General features: G+C 49.8%; 4 protein-coding genes across 4 annotated transcripts; 1 reads left to right on the top strand and 3 right to left on the bottom strand.

Annotated features, from left to right (window-relative positions):
* Nucleotides 1-680: 680 nt before the first annotated feature.
* On the bottom strand, nucleotides 681-2,833 carry lcbA (serine C-palmitoyltransferase subunit lcbA). The gene is made up of 4 exons (XM_022548369.1): nucleotides 2,375-2,833; nucleotides 1,809-2,319; nucleotides 1,258-1,749; nucleotides 681-1,210 (listed from the first exon to the last, which is right to left on the bottom strand). The coding sequence occupies exons 1-4, from the start codon at nucleotides 2,701-2,703 to the stop codon at nucleotides 1,028-1,030; spliced, it is 1,515 nt and encodes a 504-aa protein (XP_022399557.1). The 5' UTR covers nucleotides 2,704-2,833; the 3' UTR covers nucleotides 681-1,027.
* Nucleotides 2,834-3,351: 518 nt separating this feature from the next.
* On the bottom strand, nucleotides 3,352-9,188 carry ASPGLDRAFT_36969 (uncharacterized protein; the record flags this gene model as incomplete). Its single annotated transcript, XM_022544762.1, has 3 exons — nucleotides 3,352-3,679; nucleotides 3,736-9,006; nucleotides 9,058-9,188. 3 exons carry the CDS (start codon nucleotides 9,186-9,188, stop codon nucleotides 3,352-3,354), a joined length of 5,730 nt encoding a protein of 1,909 aa, XP_022399556.1.
* Nucleotides 9,189-14,464: 5,276 nt separating this feature from the next.
* Nucleotides 14,465-16,140, top strand: ASPGLDRAFT_36968 (glycoside hydrolase family 72 protein; the record flags this gene model as incomplete). Its single annotated transcript, XM_022544761.1, has 2 exons — nucleotides 14,465-15,365; nucleotides 15,425-16,140. 2 exons carry the CDS (start codon nucleotides 14,465-14,467, stop codon nucleotides 16,138-16,140), a joined length of 1,617 nt encoding a protein of 538 aa, XP_022399555.1.
* Nucleotides 16,141-16,694: 554 nt separating this feature from the next.
* On the bottom strand, nucleotides 16,695-20,523 carry ASPGLDRAFT_83439 (pyridoxal phosphate-dependent decarboxylase family protein). The gene is made up of 7 exons (XM_022550218.1): nucleotides 20,013-20,523; nucleotides 19,832-19,956; nucleotides 19,523-19,767; nucleotides 19,115-19,465; nucleotides 18,408-19,060; nucleotides 17,447-18,351; nucleotides 16,695-17,371 (listed from the first exon to the last, which is right to left on the bottom strand). The coding sequence occupies exons 1-7, from the start codon at nucleotides 20,169-20,171 to the stop codon at nucleotides 16,759-16,761; spliced, it is 3,051 nt and encodes a 1,016-aa protein (XP_022399554.1). The 5' UTR covers nucleotides 20,172-20,523; the 3' UTR covers nucleotides 16,695-16,758.
* Between the last annotated feature and the right edge of the window lie 472 nt (nucleotides 20,524-20,995).

The following is a 20,995-nucleotide window of genomic DNA, read 5'->3' as shown; positions in this document are numbered from 1 at the left end:
ACAAAGTATACTATGCACCCGATGTACAGTGAACGGGAAATCAAAGAAATGTCAAGACCTATAGAGGAACAAGTTAGCCAGCACCTCAGCTTGAGATTAAAGAATAAAGAACAATCAACGCAAGTACAATCAACCCGAATCTCTGACAGTCCCCGCACTGCGAGTATGTAACAGACAATAAACCAACCCTACCAACAATTCCCCATCAAACCCAATCCAACACAGTAACACAATGCAATGCAACAGTTTCCAACTCCCAACAAACGGCACCAAGAATGAAGGATGCCCCACAAACCTGATCCAAAGAAAATGTTCCTTCCGCGGAATGCTCGGGGCTAATAATCTCCCAGGAATGCGTGGCCGGGAAGGAGCTCGTGGAATCTAGATGCGTTTAAATACTCCGGGCTCTGGGGTAATTTAATCAGGAATGATTGTGCATAGTGATATGATGTTTAATATCTGTGTTCCCTTGAGGGGCAAAGGGGTGTGGTACTCCTAGAACAGAATGCTGTGCCTTGGCAAGGGAGGGTTTGGGGGAGGGGATATCAAGGGAGTTGCGACATTGGTTTTCTGTTTTACCTTGTTTTGGTGTTATTTGCTACTCTTGGTACTTGATTTCTCTAATTCTTGTTAGCAGGAAATTCGAACTATGCTTTCGGCCACTAAGTATTGAAGTCAATCCGTATTAAAGATATATGAATTAAGTCTAATAATGCCCACGACGAAAGCAAGAAGAAAACAAGACCAAAACAGATGCGAAGCTGAACAAGACTCGCCAACAGAATCAAAAGAGTCGGTGTTTTAGTACAAGGCGGCCACTGTGCAAAGGGATAGCCAAACCATCCTCTTTGTGGACATTCTATACAAATAGTGTATGTAGGGTCGATAATAATAGACAGGAATTAAAGGTGAGCAAAAGTGGGCAGAAAAGAAAGAAGCAAACGCAACCTTAATGAAACCCAGGGCAAATCATGGCAACATGAATGTCATGAACAAACTCCGTTTTTGCAGTCTAAACGGTAAGACATTACTTCTTCCTGTTGACGATTTTCGTTATAGCATGGCGGATTACTGTCCCTGCCTTCTCAATTTCTTTCCGGGTGAGGCCGATGGTCACGCAAACCTTCAGGGCCGGGAGAAGGTGCTGCCTGGGTTCAAAGTTGTCATCGAGAAACTTTAGACGGGTTATGAGGACGCCATTTGCCGTGCACTAGAACAGTTAGACACCATTTAGATTACCAGGAGAAGTGATCATACCTCATCAACAACATCCTGCAACAAAAACTGTTGGTCCTCAAACGACAACCTCTTTGCGGCGACTACCTCAGGCTTAAGAGGCAGAATAATGATAGGGTTCTCCAAAGCGCTGGTGCAATAAACCCAGTCACTGCGAGGAACCAACTGTGCCCTCATAACCTTGGTTTGTTCCCGCAGTTGAGAGACGATATCGGGGTTGTTTTGTAGAAGGTTGATCGTCTCACTGGCAGTCGTGGACAAAAGGGCGGGCAGGGCGGCAGAGAATGTGTATGCGGCCGCAGAGATACGCTGGTGATGGACGATTTCCTCCGAACCAGCGCAGAAACCTCCGCCTGCGACGAGTGGGCCGGCCAGCGATCCCACAATCATATCAACCTCCGCTGCATCAACGTTCTGGTGTTCCGTCACGCCGCGGCCGGTCCGTCCAAGGACACCGAACGACCACGTCTCGTCGAGGATAAGTCGGAACTTGTACCTAAGCTTCAGCTCGATCTGCCAGGATCAGGTTAGCGAAACATCCCAAAGATAGTTCAGGGGGGAAGGGTGCCTACAATCTTGGGCAAATTCACCACATCACCGTGGGCCTCAAAAATACCTTCAGTGATAATAAACCTCCTAGTGAGCGGCTTCCTAGCCTGCTCCTTGGTAACCTTGGCCAAAACCCTCCCCAGATCCTCCATGTCATTATGTTCATACCACCGCACAATACTCCGAGAAATCTGGATACCCTTCCGAACAGCAAAGCTAACACCCTTATCCGCAACAATGATATCACCACGCTTCGAGAACGCCGGGATAACACTGGAGATGGTTGAGAACGCCTGCGCGTAGATGATACAGGCGGGAGTACCGAGATACGACGCAACATCCGCTTCAGTTTTCATGTGTACATCCTGTGTACCGTAGAATCCACGTGGACCGCAGGGACCAACACCGTAATTACGAAGAGTCTGGATAGCCTTCTCCTTGAGCGATTCGTTCGTGTTGAAGTTGTAGAAGTTGACGGATGCGAGGTTCATGACGGTGCGACCGTTCGACAACTTCGACTTGGGGCCAACGGGACTATCAGGCATTAGCACTTCCTTACTCCCTGATGACAAGACAAAAAGAGTCCTACCCAACAATAACAGTCCTCTTCTCAACCTCCATCTCCTCCAGAGGCGTGGGGTTTCCCACCAACGGCTCCGGCGTCCATTCATCCACCAGATCATCAACTTCATCGTCCGAAAGTTGAACAACACCGGGCTTCGTCGAATACTTGGGCGCAAGCAAATACCGCACAGCGAAAAGGAAAAGGAACAATTCGACCATCGACCGGACAGGGTCATCTTGATAACTCGACTTCACATAGCGGAGGAAAATGGCAGATCCGGGGAGCTGATGGAACAGGTTTGCTAGTTCATGGAGGTACTCCGAAAGGAGACGCTGGGTCTCCTGGATATCCATGACTGAAAAAGGGGCAGCGCTCGCGGCGCAACAATCGAATGGGAGTGTCAGAAGAGAGTGTGCCTGTCGCGTTTCAGAGGAGAGAAAAAAAAAAGCGATAGAAATGAACGGGATGGACGAAGGAGTCGAGGCGTACAGGACAGACGTCGGAGATTGATTCAAGGAGCGACGCGGAAGTTCGAGCGGGAAGGCACGTGACCCATGATGCATAACTTTATGAATTGAACATATCTACACGGTTCTACTAATAGAATACCCTGGTATATGATAATCGTTGCATTTGCTCTAATTCACAATAAACGAGGGAATCAGGGAAATCGAGAAAGCCGGTAATGAAAGTGAGAAACGATTGGAAAGTCTAATGAGGGAACAGAACACCGAGAATACAAACAGTAAACACAAAGATGGGCTTCATTAAAATGGACACGAAACGACACGAAGAGAATATATCAAAGGACCGCAGAGTTTACCCCTTTACTTCCATGCTTTCCGTGTTTTCCTTTTCTTGGTTCTTCTCTTTCAAAGACATTGGATACGTTATACAGCTCGTGTTGATGCTCCAGGGGCTGAAAACTCAGCAAAACGAGAAAAATGAAGAATAACGCCCTTTCATGACATTAGAATTGAAAATTTAAAAAACAAAGTACTTTAAGAACTTGCGGAACCAGAGGGAGTGGGCGCGCCAAAACCGCTGGTGATCGGCTGCATGCCAGCCGGCAGGTTGCTACCAGTGTACCCGTCGATGGTGTTGTTGTTGTGGACGTCGAGAGGTTGCAACAGACCACCACCAGCGACGCTCGACAGAGGATCAGAGTCAAGACCCAATGCGGCCTTGTACTTGCGAGCGACCAGGGGCACAACAAGCAGGACAAGGAAAAGAATGAGCATCGTGAAGTAGAGAATGGCAAAGCGGATAACTCTTCTCTTCCGGAGCTTCGACTGCTTCAGGGAGTAAATCGGAGGACGGATTTGACGACTATAAACCGAGTTAGATACTGTTCAAACTGGTGGAAAGCTAGGATAGAAACTTACCTTGGCCGCAACCAGAACAAACAGACAGAGTGGAACTTGTCCACGAAGGGAACGCAGAGAGCCGGCAACATGAGGAAAAGAAGAAGGTGACCCAGAACAAAGTCGGCAGAGAAGTAACCCAGTTCGGTGATCTTACACAAGAACTCACGGCCGGGCTGCGAGATGGAGTGCCAACCCATGCTGTACCATTTTCCGGTCCACCAGGCGATGTTGGACTGATCGTGCTTGAACTCACGAGTCAATGCCAAGCAAATGATCAGCTTGTAGATGAACCGCTGAATGGCAATCATGGCAATCATGCCGAGAACACAACGAGGCCAGGACCATCCCTCAAGGAAGAACATAACCTCGAAAATGGCAAGGAGGACGATCACAGCAATAGCGTGGGCGATGGCAGCGAGAACGGCACCAAACTTCTTGCAGCACATGCTGAAGAGAGGGCCCATACAACAGGCCATACCGAAGAAGGCACCCGACACACCAGCGTTGATAGCAATAGGACCGAATGCAACGATGGCGATACGCAAGATAGGGTCAGATTGGTTTTTCTCGTTTGTTGTCTTCTCAATACCGGTCCTGGAATTGATGTAAAAGTACGGGATAATGGTGACACCGACCAAGATCAGAGGGACGAAGATTTCGCTGTAGAAGACGTTGGAAATGCGCGCCCTTGGCACGTCACCAGCGCCTTTCTCCGATGGAACACCGAGCAGCTTACGCTTGTAACCGGTGATACGGGTACGGGATAGACGGCAGAAGCCGATCCAAGAAGACTGGTGGGTACGAGAGTTACCACGGGACAGCCAGCGCAGATAGTCACGGTAGTCGATGAAAAAGTCGTGCCAAGCGAACTGGTGAGGGTTGAACAGGAAGGGCGAGATACACAGCGCGAGCAGGGAGACCCAGAACCAAAGAAGAGATGCCGTCCAAACGGTGGATGTCGAGAACAGGAGCATCAGCAACAGACGGGCACCGGTGTAGATCGAAGGACCGGCGAAACGCGAGTACAGGACACCAAACGGAATACGCGCCGTAGCGAAACCACGACCAGTACCAATATAACGGGCACCACCGAAGGACAAGTTCTGGTGCACAGCGTTGGCGTAGATTTGACAGACAAACACTTCGAACATGAAGGAGAACGATCCAAAGTGTTTTGCCAGACGCATAGCCATACGCCAGAGACCCCTCTCCGTCAACTCCTGAACAGCCAGGGGCACGAACGAAATGAAGAAAACAATGAAAATGGAGATAACGCAACGGTTGATCCAGTCAATGACTGGAGTCAGGTTGGCACAGTAGGTCGGGCGCAGAGGATCCGTAATGGGCAGGTCAGAGTTATACTTGCAGGTAATGGTCTCGTGTCTCAACGCTCCCAAGTTGATCAAGACGATCATGAACATTTGCACCGACAACATAATGAACATGTTGTTGATGTGGAAACCAGGATGGGCGAAGTAGAACGACAGGAAACGGTCAAGGGGCAGCTGAGTACCAAGGTAGTAGTATTCTCGGGAAAGCATCTGCTCACCCATACCAGTACCAATCTTGGTGGTGAAGTTGAGAATGGAACCAAAACCAAGATCACGACCTTTACCACACTGGAAGTACTCGCAGTGCTTGATCCGACCACCCCGGAGAATAGCGTTCATACCAATGTAGATATCTTCGTTCAGGTGCAATCCCTTCTGAGCCTTGGAGACACCTCCACGAGTCGTCATGAAAACACCGTTCAGGAAATCAGGGTGACCATAGTGCAGTTTACCACCGATCTGGGCGAGAGTACGAGCGAACAAGGTACCGAACGTCTGTTCCTTTCCGGCCGCGACGTCACCAAGAACACCGACGTTCTCAGAGAAAATGTATTCACGAGCACCAAGAATGGCAACGGGGTTGGTGTTGGCCGTGGGAATACCGGGGGTGTAAGGAGAGACGTTGTCCGTGGTCAACTCTTCGAATTCGGCAAGAACGCTACGGATCTTCAAGCACTCTTCGAGATAGTTGTCTTGGTTGGCATCGATGAGCTGGATGTACTCGCCACGGTAGAAGATGATGGCATGGTTCTGGTTGTCCGACTTTCCGTCACCGAGAATGGGGTTACCAGAGAGCTGAATCCTGAACTTGGGCTTGCGCATGTTGTTCTCGAGCAGTTCACAGTGACCGTCAATCAAGGCCGAGTAGAGACGGGGCTCCTCACCCTCATTCGCCGGTGGCTCTTCATCGAGATAGGCAATTTGCAAGTCAGGGTAGGCACGGAGAAGGAATTCGGTGTTCTCACGCTCCTCCTTGTTGAACTTGGCGTAACGCTGCATGGAGACACAGATCTTGAATTTGCGGCGAGCCATTCTCTCGAGTTCACGTTCGAGCTTTTCAGAGTTGCCACCGAACATCTGAACGACCTCCGGGTTCTCCACACGGTAGAGAAGCTTGATAGCCCGGCTGTAATTCATGAAACCAGAGATGGTACGGTACAGAGTTTGCGAACGGAGAGAAGACCAGATACGGGTACGAAGAGTGTACTCAGGAGCAGCCGACTTGAAACCGATACAGTAGAAGGGCAGATCGTCGATCTTGCTCTTGGCCACATCCTTTTCGTTCTTCTCGGGTTCGCCGTTGAACTGGGAAGTCTCGTCGGCCAAGATCTTGGTGTCCTTGACGAAGCAATCCCACTCGTGAGGGTGCAACTGCTTCAGGTATTCCAGCAGGGTGACACGAGAGTAAGGCTCATCCTCACGAATGATCTCACGAAGGGACAACAAAATCTTTTCGCTGTAGTGAGGGATCAGGACGGTGAACGTGGGCATGTTGTCAACCGGCAAGGGCTCGGGCATGGGAGTGGAGAGAGACTGGGCGAAGAAAGAGATACGACGCTCAGCCTCACTGCCGGCCGGGAAGAACTCCGTCTTGAATGACTGGTCTTCCTGGGAAACGAAGAAGGTAGGGGCACGGAGGGTCCGCTTGCCTTCCTGTTCGGAGGGCACCTGGTGGTACAGGAGCTTCTGGACATGGTCAATGGCCAACAGGTGCTCACGGTACATGGAGATGATTATGGCGTTCCAAACTTGCGAGATCAAGACCTTTGGCTTGTACTTGATCTCCATGTCGGTTGTGGCGAGAACCTTGGAGTAGATACGTTTTGGCAGACGGGAGAAGATGTTTCTCCAAGGCGACCAGATCGAGACACCAAGGTAGAACGACCGGGCGACCGAGAAAACCGTGTTACAGATAACGTACCAGAGGTAACTGTCCAGGAAGAAAAGCGTCAGATCCATGAAGAACATGAGACCGAGCAAGATCTGAGGCTGCTTGTAGCACAGGACATCTCCGACGTATTTAATACCAATACACTTCTTCAGAGCCATGGGCGACAGAATCCGAATTGGGTCCTTGAACGACAGCGTCAAGAAGAAGTACGATTCCGACAACTTGGCGCCAAAGACACAAATCCAGAGACCGTAGGACATCCACATGTCGTTTCCTTGGAGACGCGGGAAACTGGCAGTGAACGTCTGGCTGGCAACATACTGACGGCCGTGCTTCTTCATATAATTACCGAAGAGCGCGCCCAGAGGCATGACGGCGAAGAAGACGAACGTAGCCAAAGCGACAAAGAAGTGAACGATACCAATGATCAGGGGAATTGGGTCCTTGACCTGGTTACCCCAACCGAAGACGAAGACACCGGGAGCCAGGTTAATGATGAGCATGCCGAGAAGGAACATCAGACGCTTGCTCAGGTGCTGCGCACCAGCCCATCGGCGTGGAACGTAGAGCCATTCGCAGATCGTAGCCATAACCTGAATGAAGGAAACCAGAGCACCGCCAAATCCGACTGCAGACCAGTAGTAGGCACCAGGGGGCTTGTTGTCCAATTGTTGCTGGTAGTTCTTGGTGTAGATGGTCGGAGCGTTGTAGGCCGTGAAGAACCAGAAACATCCCAGATGGATAACCCAGATACGGTTGAAATTGGTCACCATGTGGAACCACGAACGAGTCTCCTTGTAAGTCTTGAAGAATGCCTTGTTCCAGTTGACATCCTTCAGTTTGGTCCATCGCTCGCCAATAGGGATGTCCACCAGGCGGGTCTTGTCCTCGAGCTTGATCCGCTCGATACCTTCGGGGTACCAGAAGAGCTGGTTCATGTCATCGTAACCAATGACCTTGTTGTGATCACGTTCCCGACGGACGTACTTGCCGTCCACGATCTCATAACACTGGTCGCGGCAGTACTGGTACAGGGGAGTGACCACCTCATTGAGGTAGGTAAATTCCTCAACAGGCTCCACGCGGTTCTGGCATTCAGGGGTTTGGTAGTAGTCGTCGGCGCACTTGAAGATGAAGCAGAGACACTCCGGCAGGAACCGAACCTGGTTAGCTTCACCCCAGCACATCAGATACAGAGCCAGCTGACGGACCCGGTCGTGCTGTGACATGCGGTTCATGCGAGTCTTCCATCTGTACTCAGCCGCTTCCAAGCTGTTGTCACCCTCCAAAGCCTCGAGAGTCTCGTCAACGTTTTCGGGGTTCTCCTGCGCGGCCTTCTTGGCGGCCTTGCGGGCCTTCCGCGTCTTGCGGTCCGCCTTTCCGAGATTCATGTTGGCAAAGCCGACCGCCTCGTCGAGATCCAAGTGAGCAGCGAAGTACCAGCGACGATAGTTGGCATTGTCACCGCCAATGTAGTCGGCGTGCAGAGAAAGCAAGGCCTGGTTGGGGGTCATACGAGAGGCACGCGAGTCGAGCAAAGTCAACAAGTGGTCGTACATGTTTCGCATGCTGTCCCGCTGGAAACCAAATTTGTTGACGAGATCAAGGAAGATGTCTTCGACCTCTTCCTTGGAAACCGGCACCTGGGCATCCGACGACCAAGCCGGGTAAGGTTCGCGAGAGCGCTGACCGGGCGGCAAGGCATTTCCATAGTCCATGCCATACACGGGCGTCGAGGCACCGGAGGATCGGTTGGCGCCGTAGGAGACTTGCGAGGATGGGGGGCGGTAGCTGTATCCCCGACCACCGTACTGGCTATCGGCATAGCTGTTATAGCGATCATCCCCCCGGCCGTAGTAGTCCATGTCTGCGGCGCGAGCAGTCTCGGATCTCATGGTGAAATCACTGAAGGTCTCGGACTCATCCTCGGAATCACCCCTGCGTCGACCACCGCCGTAGCTCTGATGGCCATTACCTCCGTCGTAGTACGGCTCGCCGTAGTAGCCATCCTGCTGGCCGTCGTAGTAACCAGCCTCGTGGCCATAGCCCTCAGTCGGGTAGTATCCACTGTACACCAGTCAGTATGTCCTTTCTTTTCAAGGGATGGGAGGCACATACTGTTGATCGTAGTAGCCATCGCCATAGTCATTGGGGTCATAGTACCCTTGACCGTGTTCGTCTTGGTAATAGGAATCACCATGAGGATGGCCGTAGCCATCATCATAGTGACCTCCCGGGTATCCTGACATAACGGGAAGTCGCTATAATCGAGTTCTCTTTCACGCTTTCTATTCATGGCAAGGGGAACTGGTTAGCTTCTCTGGTTGTCACCACGGCAGGTCCGGCCAGGTCATCTTACATGAACAGTCACCCATCTAACAAATTAAGTTGTCGGTATAAGAACTCTCTTCAAGAGCATTAAGATGCAAACGATTCGAACAAACGAGTATTGGGAGGCACCAGTCCTATGCTGACGATTCTAGGACTGAAACGATCATGCGTCGATGAAACAAGACGGTAGTCGAGTTTTTAGAGAATGAATGGACGGTAGGAGGGCAAAACGAAAGAATAATAAAAGGTTAAGATGATAATTAGGAAGCCACCAGACAGAGCTGCACCTGCGTAGTCTAAAGACAAGAGGCGGTAGTGGTAGATGACAACAACCTCCCTCCGGCAGTCCTTCTTTCCTCTAACGAGAGAAAAGCCAGAAAAGAAGGAAGGGGGGAGTCAAGTGTAGGAAGTTGTCTAGAAAAAAGACGTTTCAAACGACAACAACCAAAAAGGAAGAAACGAAGAAAAAAAAAAAAAAAGAGCGAAACCGGCAAAAGAAGGAAGAGGGAAGAAAAGGAAGGGAAGAGAGGGAGGGAAAGACGCGAACAGGAAAAAAGAGTGTGTGTGGTGGTGTAGCGGTCGGTGGTGGTGGTGATTATTACTAGTGGTGGTCGAGGAAAGAAGAGATGGGCCAAAGACTTGAATGGCCCAGCCTTTGCACTCGGGTTATTTTGGGAATCAGGATCTGCTCATTTTACCAGCCATACGCAACAGTACACGATACCATACACTTTACGCTTCCGGAAGGCCTTGTGGTTGGCCGGTGCCTTACAGTCCCATGCAGCAGTACCTGGTTTTTATTATTTTTACCGGTATGTACCAGATGTATACAATACAGATCCTGTATGGTACGTTGTCATTACACCACGCTCAAGCCACTCCCCTGATGGGGGCTGGTGCAAGTTCCCATAATAGCGCATGATTGGTCTATTGATGTCTCCACAGCTACAATTCAACACTTGTTCAGTTCAACGAACATACAAGTACTCTCCGTACACACAGAGTATAGAGAATAGAACCAGAGTGAGAATTGTGCCTGCATAGTTATTAAGGTATATGCAGACTCTGTAGCCTCTAGTGCTTATGTGCAAACTCCTCTAGAAAATATGAGCAATAGGATTCCATGGTATCTGGACGGCCCCTGAGACTGTCTCCACCGCCCGACAAAACACACCTACGTGTCGGTAATACCAATACACCATATTTACGTACAAGTCCATCGTTTCCGTTGTCCTCGCTTTTCATGACTGGTATGAAGGGATGGCATCACCATCGCCATTGTTCGTTGCCATCGTCTCGTCAATAATCATAATATTTACTGCACTCGTTCTCCTCACTACGGAGTATTTGCATTCGAACAGTGGCGAGTCCCTGCATGCATTGCTGGGAAGGTTCTCTATTTACTTTGTATTCGTACTTTGTACCCGAGAACCATGGGAGGAGATGGAGCCCGGACCAATATCAATACATAGATGCTGTGTATTGTAGACAACGAAGCTCTATGAAACCATGGATATAACACTAAACACAGCAATTGACTTTGGCTGTTGTTGAATGTATTCGTTCTTGCACTTTATTCTGTTCAAGCACACAAAGTATCTTTTGCCAGCCATGCCCATTGTATTCGATAATTGTTTGCGGCTGGTGAATTGCCACCTTTGCTCATGATCCCCCTTCTCGGCTATCCCTGACTGCATGGGGGTACAGTACGGATTACTGGCAACCAGTGCGGAATAGGTCACCCTGTGTCATCAAACTAGTCTTTCTATTCTAGAAAACTAAACGCCAAAGTTCTCCTACTGGTCTATTTTAATTAACCATCTGTCTGTCACGGGAGATCTCCTATTATCAGTCTCTTCTATGATACTTCTATACAGATACGGGGTATTGTATGCACATAGAGTACTTGTACAGTACAGTAACAGTACGGACGGATTAACTTGTGTTTCAGATATATCGGGTAATCGATCGTTTTCAAAAAACAAAAAAAAAAAAAGCCCACCAATCATACAAACTTATGCGCTTCTTTTTCGGCCTCGACTTTTGCCACCGTTCCTGATTTGCTTCTTTTTGCTTATTTGGGTCTGCAGGTGGATGCAGGGTGTGGTGCACAAGTACAAATCCAGTACGGGGGATACGGAATCTAATTTCAATCGGGAACTGCTGGAGTGCAAATACGGAGAAGAGCGAGTATCCATTTTATTCTAGAAGGAATCGAGGCTCCAGCTAATAGTTGTCAATAAATTGTCAAATAATTAATCAAGGCATTCCATCGTCCATACCGATTACCAGGTAAAATACTCCGTACCTAACGAAATACAAATACAAATACTGTGGTCGCACGTTCCTGTTTAGAGTTTATCAGTTTACTAGCCACATTTTGAAGCTGGATCCTTGAACCATGGTGTCGTTCACGGTAATTGTACATTCCTCAATTATTGAGTTTCTTCTTTGATCTTGTAGACCGACCATAGTCTCACATCTCATTTTTAGACCTGCCATTACTACCACTCCTCTACGGAGTATACATAGTACAGGTACTCCGTGCAAAGTCTTCTGAAAAGGATTCACTTGTACTCTGTACCGAGGAATAATCCAGAACTCGCCTCAGTACACCATTCCGAAAATAACAACACCCCCCCCCCCCCCCCCCACATCGCCTGACACTAATCTGCAACTAAAAAAATAATCAGGAGAGGCTGGATTTCTCTGGTTGGTTCCTGAGAGACCCAGTTAAGCCAATCGGATACATCCACCGGAAAGGGTGGGCTCGTCCCAAACAGTGGCAAGATGTACTTTTCTGTACCCCGTACGGACAACTCAAGTCCATACGATGTGGTTGAACGAGAGAAGAGTACTTTGTACGGAGTTCAAAGTAAAAGGGGTTTGTTGCATGATCCTACGGTAGTTCAACAGTGTGGTTGCTCTGTACGCCAGGCAACAAGGCAGCAAGAACAGTAGTATCTATCCAACAGAGTATTTTACTCGTACATTTCTATCATCATCAACTCGATACATCATCATCTAGAATGCTCAGAGTACGGACGTCAGCGATCTCCAACCATATGAGCTTGGCCTTCTAGTCAATGCTTATCCCGTCCGCGAGTACACCGTACACTCGTCCCGAGAGATTTCGGTCTCAGTAATGAAACGATCGTCAGGGCACAACTCGCGCATACTCCATAGAGACAGCAGAATACAACGCACTGGTGGCAACGTGTACATGTACTCCGTGGGAACATGATCATCCGGTGATCTGGGCGTTGATTTGTCCGCTGTCATGCATCACCGTCGAACACGGCCACACTGGACGGCACAGAGGAATATCACAACTTTTGTGTTCTGTAATCCAATCGCATCACATACGGCTTTCGGAGATGGTTTCATGTGTTGGTGGCGGATTCCGACAGAGTTCCGCGCTCGGTTAGTAGCTGATGTATGTATTTACGTATGAAGTACGGAGTACTCCATGGTAGTGATCTAATCAATCTATTCTACCTGTAAGACAATGATATCAAGGCGCAGGATATGGATCAATGAGTGGCTGGAAACGAGAAACATATATCGTAGTACAACTCCAGCAGTTTGTGTAAACGCTTTCAGTTGTCCGCTACTAGTGCAGTTGATGGGCGATATACATCGCATATTCAGGATATCTTGCTAACCTGTTCGACATATTGTGAAGCTCTTCATCCTTCCCTGGTATTTATCCACTGGGCATAGCGTGCAGTACAGAGACTCAAGACAGATATTTTACTGCTCTTTCAGCATGAATAAAATATTGAACTGAATCCTGGCAGATGAGGGTTGATAGTATGATTCACTTAAATGTGGTGTTGCGAGTGATACTCCGTGCGGTGTAGGAATGCGGCATCATATGCAACGGATATATATACTTCACCAGCGCATTCTACTAGCACTCTTCTAGAAGAAGCCACCACGTACCAATGGAGACGTCTCTGACGTGTTGAATTTCATAACTCTTAGCGCAACGACCCCAAGTCAAATCTACTCATAGGCTTTGACATACCCCAGAAAATCCAACGCGGTACTCCTTAGTACCGGCGGTTGGCTAGGTGGTACCCATCACCCCGATGAGTATAAAAATAGCATGTTTGCTATGTACTCCGTACACTGTACTCTGTACTCCGTAGCCAATCTGACTCGGGGTCATGTCCAGTGTGTCCTTCTTCTGGTACCGCATAGGATGTGGAAGGATCTGATATTAATAGCATCGGTTGTCTCAACAGAGCACTCGTACTACGTACTCTTTTCCGTCCTATCCATCAAACATCTCCAGACAATCGACTGGATTACGTGACAGTAGCCTAGAAAAAGGATGAGCAGTTGTGGCAGAGAGCCTATTAGCATTCACATCGACCTTAAATAGGAGATTTTGATCTTCTTATATTCCGTTCCGCCCCATGCAGTATTCGGCGTAAGATATTGAATTCGACCGTCGGGGGCTGTGAGCTTATATATCCTGACATCGAAATACTCCAGAGTATACCCAGCCGAGCCTGATAATCATCAACACCATACCAAGGTCTTTATGTATCTGACTGGTCAATCAATACCACGCAGACTCCCATTGACAGCGCTGCCAAGACGTCCACTGAGTACTCAGAGTACTAGTACTCCTCTGTGACCCTTGTTTCAGGAGTGGAACGAGATTGCGCGTTATTCCGGTTGGTGATATCACGGGGCGGCTCCCATGGGAAGCGGCAGTTCCTAAACGAATCAAAAGCCGCTACTCTGCGGATCGTCGGCCTGGATCGTTGTCTTTTCTCCTGAATAGGAAGCCCTTGGCAGGATTAGTGACTCCACTAAGCCCGGTGGATTCGGCGGGCTGTGTTGACCCGAGAAACCCTGAGTCAGCAGCCAATAGAAACTCTCAATTGTCTCAGGGACATGCTCCATCCAGGGACCCGTCCACTATGGCTGGCCCCTCTCACCTTTTTTTGGGGTCGACCCCCTTCAGCCCCCCGTTTCAGCGCTTTTCTTTCTTTTTACATCCACATCTTCCTTTCAGCCCTCTCTTCCTTCCACTCTCTCACTCTTCAAAAGTCCTTACGGCGATTTCGCTGTTGTCTCTCTTTTATTTCCAATCTTTTTTCTGTACACATTCGTTCTGTATCATTTCTTGACACTCTTTTTACACCAGTCTCTCCTTTTTGCTTGACGTACGCCCGTCATGAAGCTTACCAACATTGTCGCTGGTGCGACTCTCTTTGCCAGTACCGTTCTGGCCGACTTGGACCCTATTGTCATCAAGGGTTCCAAATTCTTCTACAAGAGCAACGACACCCAGTTCTACATTAAGGGTGTTGCTTACCAACAGGAGTACTCGGGCCCCAAGTCCGACACCGACAACTTCAAGGACCCCTTGGCCGATTCCGATGCCTGCAAGCGTGATGTCCCCTACCTTGAGAAGTTGGGTGCCAACACCATCCGTACCTACGCCATCGACCCCAAGGCCGACCACAGCGAGTGTATGAAGCTGCTCCAGGATGCCGGTATCTACGTTATCTCGGATCTGTCCTCTCCCAGCGAGTCCATCGTCCGCAACAACCCCAAGTGGGATGCCGATCTCTACAGCCGCTACGTCAGCGTCGTTGACGAGATGTCTCAGTACTCCAACGTCATTGGTTTCTTCGCTGGTAATGAAGTATCCAACCAGGCCAACAACACTGACGCCAGTGCCTTCGTCAAGGCCGCTGTCCGTGACATGAAGCAGTACATCAAGGCCAAGAACTACCGCACCATGGGTGTTGGTTACGCCACCAACGACGATGCTGACATCCGTGAGAAGATGGCCAACTACTTCAACTGTGACAACTCTGATGACAGCATTGACTTCTGGGGTTACAACATCTACTCGTGGTGCGGTGACTCCAACTACCAGAAGTCTGGTTACAAGACCCGTACTGAGGAGTTCAAGGACTATTCCGTCCCTGTCTTCTTTGCTGAGTACGGTTGCAACGCTGTCCAGCCCCGTAAGTTCTCTGAGGTCGAAACTCTCTACGGCAAGCAGATGAACGATGTCTGGTCTGGTGGTATTGTCTACATGTACTTCCAGGAAGAGAACGACTACGGTATGTCCTCCCCCTTTTCCCACAATAGACTCACATAATAGAAAAACTGACATAATTAGGTCTCGTCTCGGTTGATGGTGACAAGGTCAGCACCCTCGACGACTTCAGCAACCTCTCCTCGCAGCTCGCCAAGATCAAGGCTACCGGTACCAAGAAGAGCGACTACGAGCCCACCAACTCTGCTCTCCAGTCTTGCCCCGCTGTCAACAGCGCCTGGCGTGCTGCTGCCACTCCTCTCCCTCCTTCGCCCAACAAGGACCTCTGCACCTGCATGATGGACAGCTTGGAGTGCACTGTCAAGGGCAAGATGGACGGCGAGAAGGTCGGTGAGGTGTTCGGTACCGTCTGTGGCTACGACGTCTGTGACGGTGTCTCCGCCAACGCCACCACTGGTGACTACGGTGCCTACAGTGTCTGCACCCCCAAGGAGCAGCTCGCCTACGCCATGAACGTGTACTACAAGCAGCAGAAGGCCAAGGGCAACGGCGCTTCCGCTTGCGACTTCGACGGCGCTGCCACCACCAAGACCTCCAGCTCCCCCAGCGGCACCTGCTCTGCTCTCCTCAAGGAGGCTGGTTCCGCCGGTACTGGTACCGTCACCTCTTCGCCCACCGGCAACGCTAACCAGGTCTCTGCTTCCGGCTCTGCCTCCGCCTCCGGCTCTGAGGGTGCTGCCCACATGGTCGCCCCTGGTGCCGTCCGTGTCGGTGTCTGGCAGTTCGGTGCTTACCTGGCCACCGCTGTCGTCGCCGGTGCCGGTATGATCCTTCTGTAAATTTTTTGAACCATCCGTTTTATATATTTCTTCTATATTCTCCTTGTCTTATACTGCCATTGGTTTGGATTCCAGCTTTGTCAATTTGTGAATAATGTTCAAGCCGTTGGCTGTGTTTAGTCTCCCGGTGTTTTTTCGCGTTTCGTTTTGGGTGGTAATCCGCCGTAAATAATAGATTATATATAATGCTGTCCTTGTGTAGATTGCGTAGTGACAATCTTGCAGTACGCTGTAGTGTTGTGTGGTGCAGGAGAAATCAGGTGACTCCTTCCTAATTTGACTTCCCTCTTCTACGTTCTTATCATCCAGATACCTCACCTCATCGCCCATCGACTCCCATGCTAGCTGTCCGATATTGTTAACACTATGTAGGAGTTTCAATGGCTCTGGCTTACTCATTACAAACGCCTCTTTCTCTGGTTCTGGTTCGTGTCCCTGCGCAGTTTAAACTGACTAGTTATACAAGCAGAGGTTGGGTAAGGCACGATTCAGCTATCGTGTATAAAGTACTAATTAGGATGTTCGCCCGTTGTACAGATACGATGCGCAAGCATACTCTTAACATATTTCATTGAGTCAACTGGGTCTTAACACTATCATCACTATAGTCTAAAAGGCTCAGCCCCCTAGTTTCGTGCCATCCTCACACACTATCTGTTTACCATTCAAGACAGCCTTGACCTTGTCCAACTCATCTTCCCATGACTTCGTGGAAGGAGGGTTGTCGAACGGATCTTTGTTCGGTCCCTCCACGTCCACACGCACATCATCCCCCAAGGTCATCGTACCCTGCGCAATTGGCTCTTTCAGACCGACCAAAAGACCCGGGCCTTCATCGTGCGCTGATTTGGGGTCTTCGAACACCTTGACATTGAACTTATTATCCTTGCGGAAGAAAAAGGACGTTCCCTTGCAGATTTCGTCGTTTGTGGCCGGGAAAGGCTGCATGGCCACCTCACGCCAGTCGGATAGTGTCAGGATCAAGCCATTGGGGAGCCCGTCGTTAACTGCCTGTGTGTGGTCCAGATTCAATTTCACGTTGCTGGCTGAGAGCGAGATGTTCGGGGCTCGGAGCAGCATGTGCGAGATATGAGGTTGGGCGGGTGTTCCGTATAGGTAGAAGGGCATGAAGTCTTCGGGATACCCAGGTTCGCGATTGGGCGAGTTGAGCGGCCGGCTCTTCACGATGCGGTTGAGAGTCACCTGGCAATCCGAGATCCGCCGGACATACCTAAAACAGATTGAACATGTCAGTCAGGAAAGCTCGAGCGAAAAGGCGTTGTTGTAAGGAAGGGGGATGTCTTACTCGCCGGTCTCCTTATCCTTGACGGCGATCCAGCCCTTGAGAACGGGATGCCCGTCCGCGAGCATCTCAAGTATTGTAGCCTTTATATCCTCTTCTTTGTCGGATATCCAGGCGATCTCAGTTAGTGGGTTGTCCTTCTTGAGTTGCGCATAATCCTCCTTTTTGCCCGAGTCAAGGTCCGCAGACAGGATAATCTGCTGGCGCTGAGTCGCCTGGTGGAAGCTCGTCAGGAAGTCGAGGAATATTTCGTCAGTGCCGTACATCAAGAAGCTGACATGATAGCTTCCAGGCCTGTTCCTCGGCCAGAGGGTTTCCTTGACCTCATTTGTGATCACCGTCTGTAAGTAGTCCATCAACTCGCCGATGAAATTCTTTTCAGTTGGGAAGGGACTCATGACAACATTGCGCAGGACAAAGAGGTCCTGCTTTGCTGGGGTGAGGTGCAGTCGCTTCATGAAGTGCAGCGCGCATGTGCCGTACAAGTCGGGCTCGAACTGGGTCGATGTCAAATACAGGGGAATGTTCCGCGGGTCTTGATCCGCCTTGGTGATCGAGAGTTGGTCAACCACCCTCTTCATCAGATAATTTGCTTCCTCAATCTCGTCGTTGATCGAGCCGTCTTCGCGGTACCAGTTGAGCGCAAACGCATTGACGTTGAGGTCCGAGCCCAGTTCCCGGAGATAATCCATGATTTCAGGATTATGCACGATTTCTTCGTTCGGTTTGCCAATGATGTTGTCGTTGATCCATTCTCTTCGCTTATCAACTTCGGAATCCAGGGAATCATAGCCCTCTCCCTCTTTCTCCTTGGGGAGCCGGTTGAACGGGATGCAGATGTAGCGGCGTTTGCCGGTATCTTCGTCCAAGGGCTGCTTCCAGTGCATGGCCGCATAGTGGGCACTCAACTATCGACTCCAGTCAGTAGGCCTATTCGGACTTCAAGAAGCGGTTAGATGCTTACCCGGGCACTAGTGAAGGCGGCCTCTCCCAGCAAGCGACCATATCCATTTTCATCAAGGCCAATGGTCTGGTTGGACAACCACGTTCCCATAGCCGCCGCGCCGGGCTTGCTGCCCTCAACTCCATACACACCGATACTCTCCAGCGATCCTTGCGTCAGATACGGACTAGTCCAAGTCACCAGGAACCTTAACCTCTCATCCCGGTACACCAGCCCACCAGCAGGATAGGGAATATATCCAGCCTTGTGGGGATCCACAGTAATTGAATCCGCATGTTTCAACGCTATAAAGTCCGTCAAGGTATCCTTTCGGAGAGGCAGCGACGGAACCTTGTCGATAGCTTTTTTTCCATCTTCCGGTCCCTTCTTGACTTCCGGGGGGATCATACTGGCGAAGTAGCCTCCCCAGGCGGCATCTGCGTGGACCAGGAATGACAGTCCCTTCTCGCGGAACTTTTCTCGGAGCTTGATGATCTCGTTCAGTCGGTCGGCAGCGCCTTCTTCTGTGGATCCCATCACGGCCACGACTGCATACACCGGTTGCTCTTCTTTCAAGCAAATTTCGAGCTTCTCCTTGAGATTTTCTAGGTCGATGTGGCCGTCCAGGTCTAGTTCGATTCCTTGCATGTTGCCGGAGCCCAGGCCCGCAATGGCTGCAGCCGTCAGCATTTGTGTTCAATAAATGACGAAGAGGTACATAAACATACCACCACCCTTAGGCCATGAGTAATGCCTGGTCTTCGCGAGGAAGTATTGTCCCTGCTTCTCGAGACCAAATTCCCGCTCCAGCGCATCCTTACCGATCGTCTGGATGCTGTGATCCCTCAAGGAATCCTCGAGATATTTAGACGTGATACCATACTTTTCGTACAGAGTATTGGCGATTCCTAAGATGATATCGGGTCTGAGGTTCAGCAGTTCCCAGAGAGTGAGATCCTTGAAGGGCTTCATTGTACCGAGGCAATTGGGGACCTCGAATTTATCGTCGGCGATGAAGCCGAGGGGGCCCTTTTTCATGGCCCTGCGCAGCGAGAGGGGGTAGAATTTCAGATTCCTTGCTGCTCGTCGTTTTAGCCTGTGCATCACAAGAAAGGGAGGGGAAAAAGGCTACTCACCAACCCAAATAGACTCTAGATTAGCCACCGTGCCATCGCAGGTAATGTGGCCCCACGCCGTCGGGGTGGTGTTCCTGTTGGTATTGTATCCGAACATCTTGCACAGCTGCTTGCCAGCCTTATGTTCAACAACGGTGGTAAAGGGACTCGCCTCGACGGTAACGTTGTTCGGGTTGAACATCATCGTGGCCGCGTAGCCGAGGAGACCGGGCATGGTCAGGTCTGTGGTCATGTGTCCCTCATACCTAGAATTGATACGGTTAGCTCTGTCAGGTCGGAACAGAGAGAGGAAGAGGGGAGGTAAGGTACCGTGGATGCCAGAAAGGAATCGAGTGTTCTCCCATCAACTTCGCAGTCAATTTCAACGCTTCGTTGAACCTTTTCGTGATCTTTTCGAAAGTCTCAGACTCTCGAACTTCTTTTGAGATAAATACCTATCAGGCACAACATTAGCAAACGTTGTGATATCGGTGAGCGGTAAATTACACACCTCATCATTCTTATGATACGCAAGTCGGGTATTCTTAAGCTCATCCAAAATGGTAATAAGATTCTCTTGGAATACCGGGAGATTTTCCGCCTTGGGACCGATAAAGTACGAGCTAATGACCTCGTGAGGGTTGGTGTCGTGGCATGGTGGAGAGGGCATTTTGGCTGTTATCGCCTTTATGGTGCTGCTTTGGCTTGTCTAGTTCATGGGAGAGTTGGGTTTTATTTATGCTTTGCGGGCTTCTATTGCACGGGCAATGCTCACATTCAGTTGAAGTCATCATGTACGCAATGGGCTGAAGATGCGGGGCAAGTTGGACTGCCTTGACGTATGTCTGCGTGTCCTGTGAAGGCTAGAATTGGAGATATGCGTCACATCATGCGAGTTTCAACTCCTACAAAAGCACGAGTACGTATCAGGATTCTGGTCTCAAGACCAGCAGTTTGAAGATCATGACTCGAAGTAATGCTAGCAGCTCTTACAAGAGGAAATTCCAATACTTCATGGGCTCTCATGGATTCTGAAATTGGAGCGTCGGATTACCAACTCCCTTTGAATAGGTAATTTTCAGCTGGGGCCATCATGTCAAGGAAGTAGGCGAGATGTGGAACTGGCTGCCTTGATGCATGCATGTCTGCGTGCCCTGCGAGAATGAAACAGGCGATGTGCATCCATGCAGGTATCATCTCTTGCAGAAGCACTGCAGTGCCTACCAAAATGGAAATCTCAAAAAGCAGATATGCCGGACGAAGAGCGACGATTGAGATATTCGATTCAACACTGCTAGATAGTCCCCGTATATTGATACTGGAGACAACTCTTCTTCAATTCATCCAAACCTGGATCAGCCACGGATTCCACGATTGGGTCCTCAATTGACCAACCAACCTTGAACATGTCATGCCATTTTCAGCTGCTGTGGAGATCTACTGGAACTAATGCATATTCTGCATTGTGCAGTTACAAAGTACTCCGTACTTACG

The sequence above is a fragment of the Aspergillus glaucus genome (genome assembly GCF_001890805.1).
Source record: "Aspergillus glaucus CBS 516.65 unplaced genomic scaffold ASPGLscaffold_14, whole genome shotgun sequence".
NCBI lineage: Eukaryota > Fungi > Ascomycota > Eurotiomycetes > Eurotiales > Aspergillaceae > Aspergillus > Aspergillus glaucus.
Note: the sequence above shows the minus strand (reverse complement) of the source record. Positions and strands in the feature narration are given on the sequence as shown.

What these genes read in the sequence shown, in the direction of transcription:
- lcbA (XM_022548369.1), bottom strand. Translation starts at nt 2,703, where the DNA reads ATGGATATCCAGGAGACCCAGCGTCTCCTTTCGGAGTACCTCCATGAA. An exon ending in TGGTGAATTTGCCCAAGATT is followed by an intron (nt 1,750 to 1,808) that starts GTAGGCACCCTT and finishes TGATCCTGGCAG; the next exon opens with ATCGAGCTGAAGCTTAGGTA. An exon ending in TGCAGGATGTTGTTGATGAG is followed by an intron (nt 1,211 to 1,257) that starts GTATGATCACTT and finishes TAACTGTTCTAG; the next exon opens with TGCACGGCAAATGGCGTCCT.
- ASPGLDRAFT_83439 (XM_022550218.1), bottom strand. Translation starts at nt 20,171, where the DNA reads ATGCCCTCTCCACCATGCCACGACACCAACCCTCACGAGGTCATTAGC. An exon ending in CGTATCATAAGAATGATGAG is followed by an intron (nt 19,957 to 20,012) that starts GTGTGTAATTTA and finishes TGTGCCTGATAG; the next exon opens with GTATTTATCTCAAAAGAAGT. An exon ending in CTCATGGCCTAAGGGTGGTG is followed by an intron (nt 19,061 to 19,114) that starts GTATGTTTATGT and finishes TGACGGCTGCAG; the next exon opens with CCATTGCGGGCCTGGGCTCC.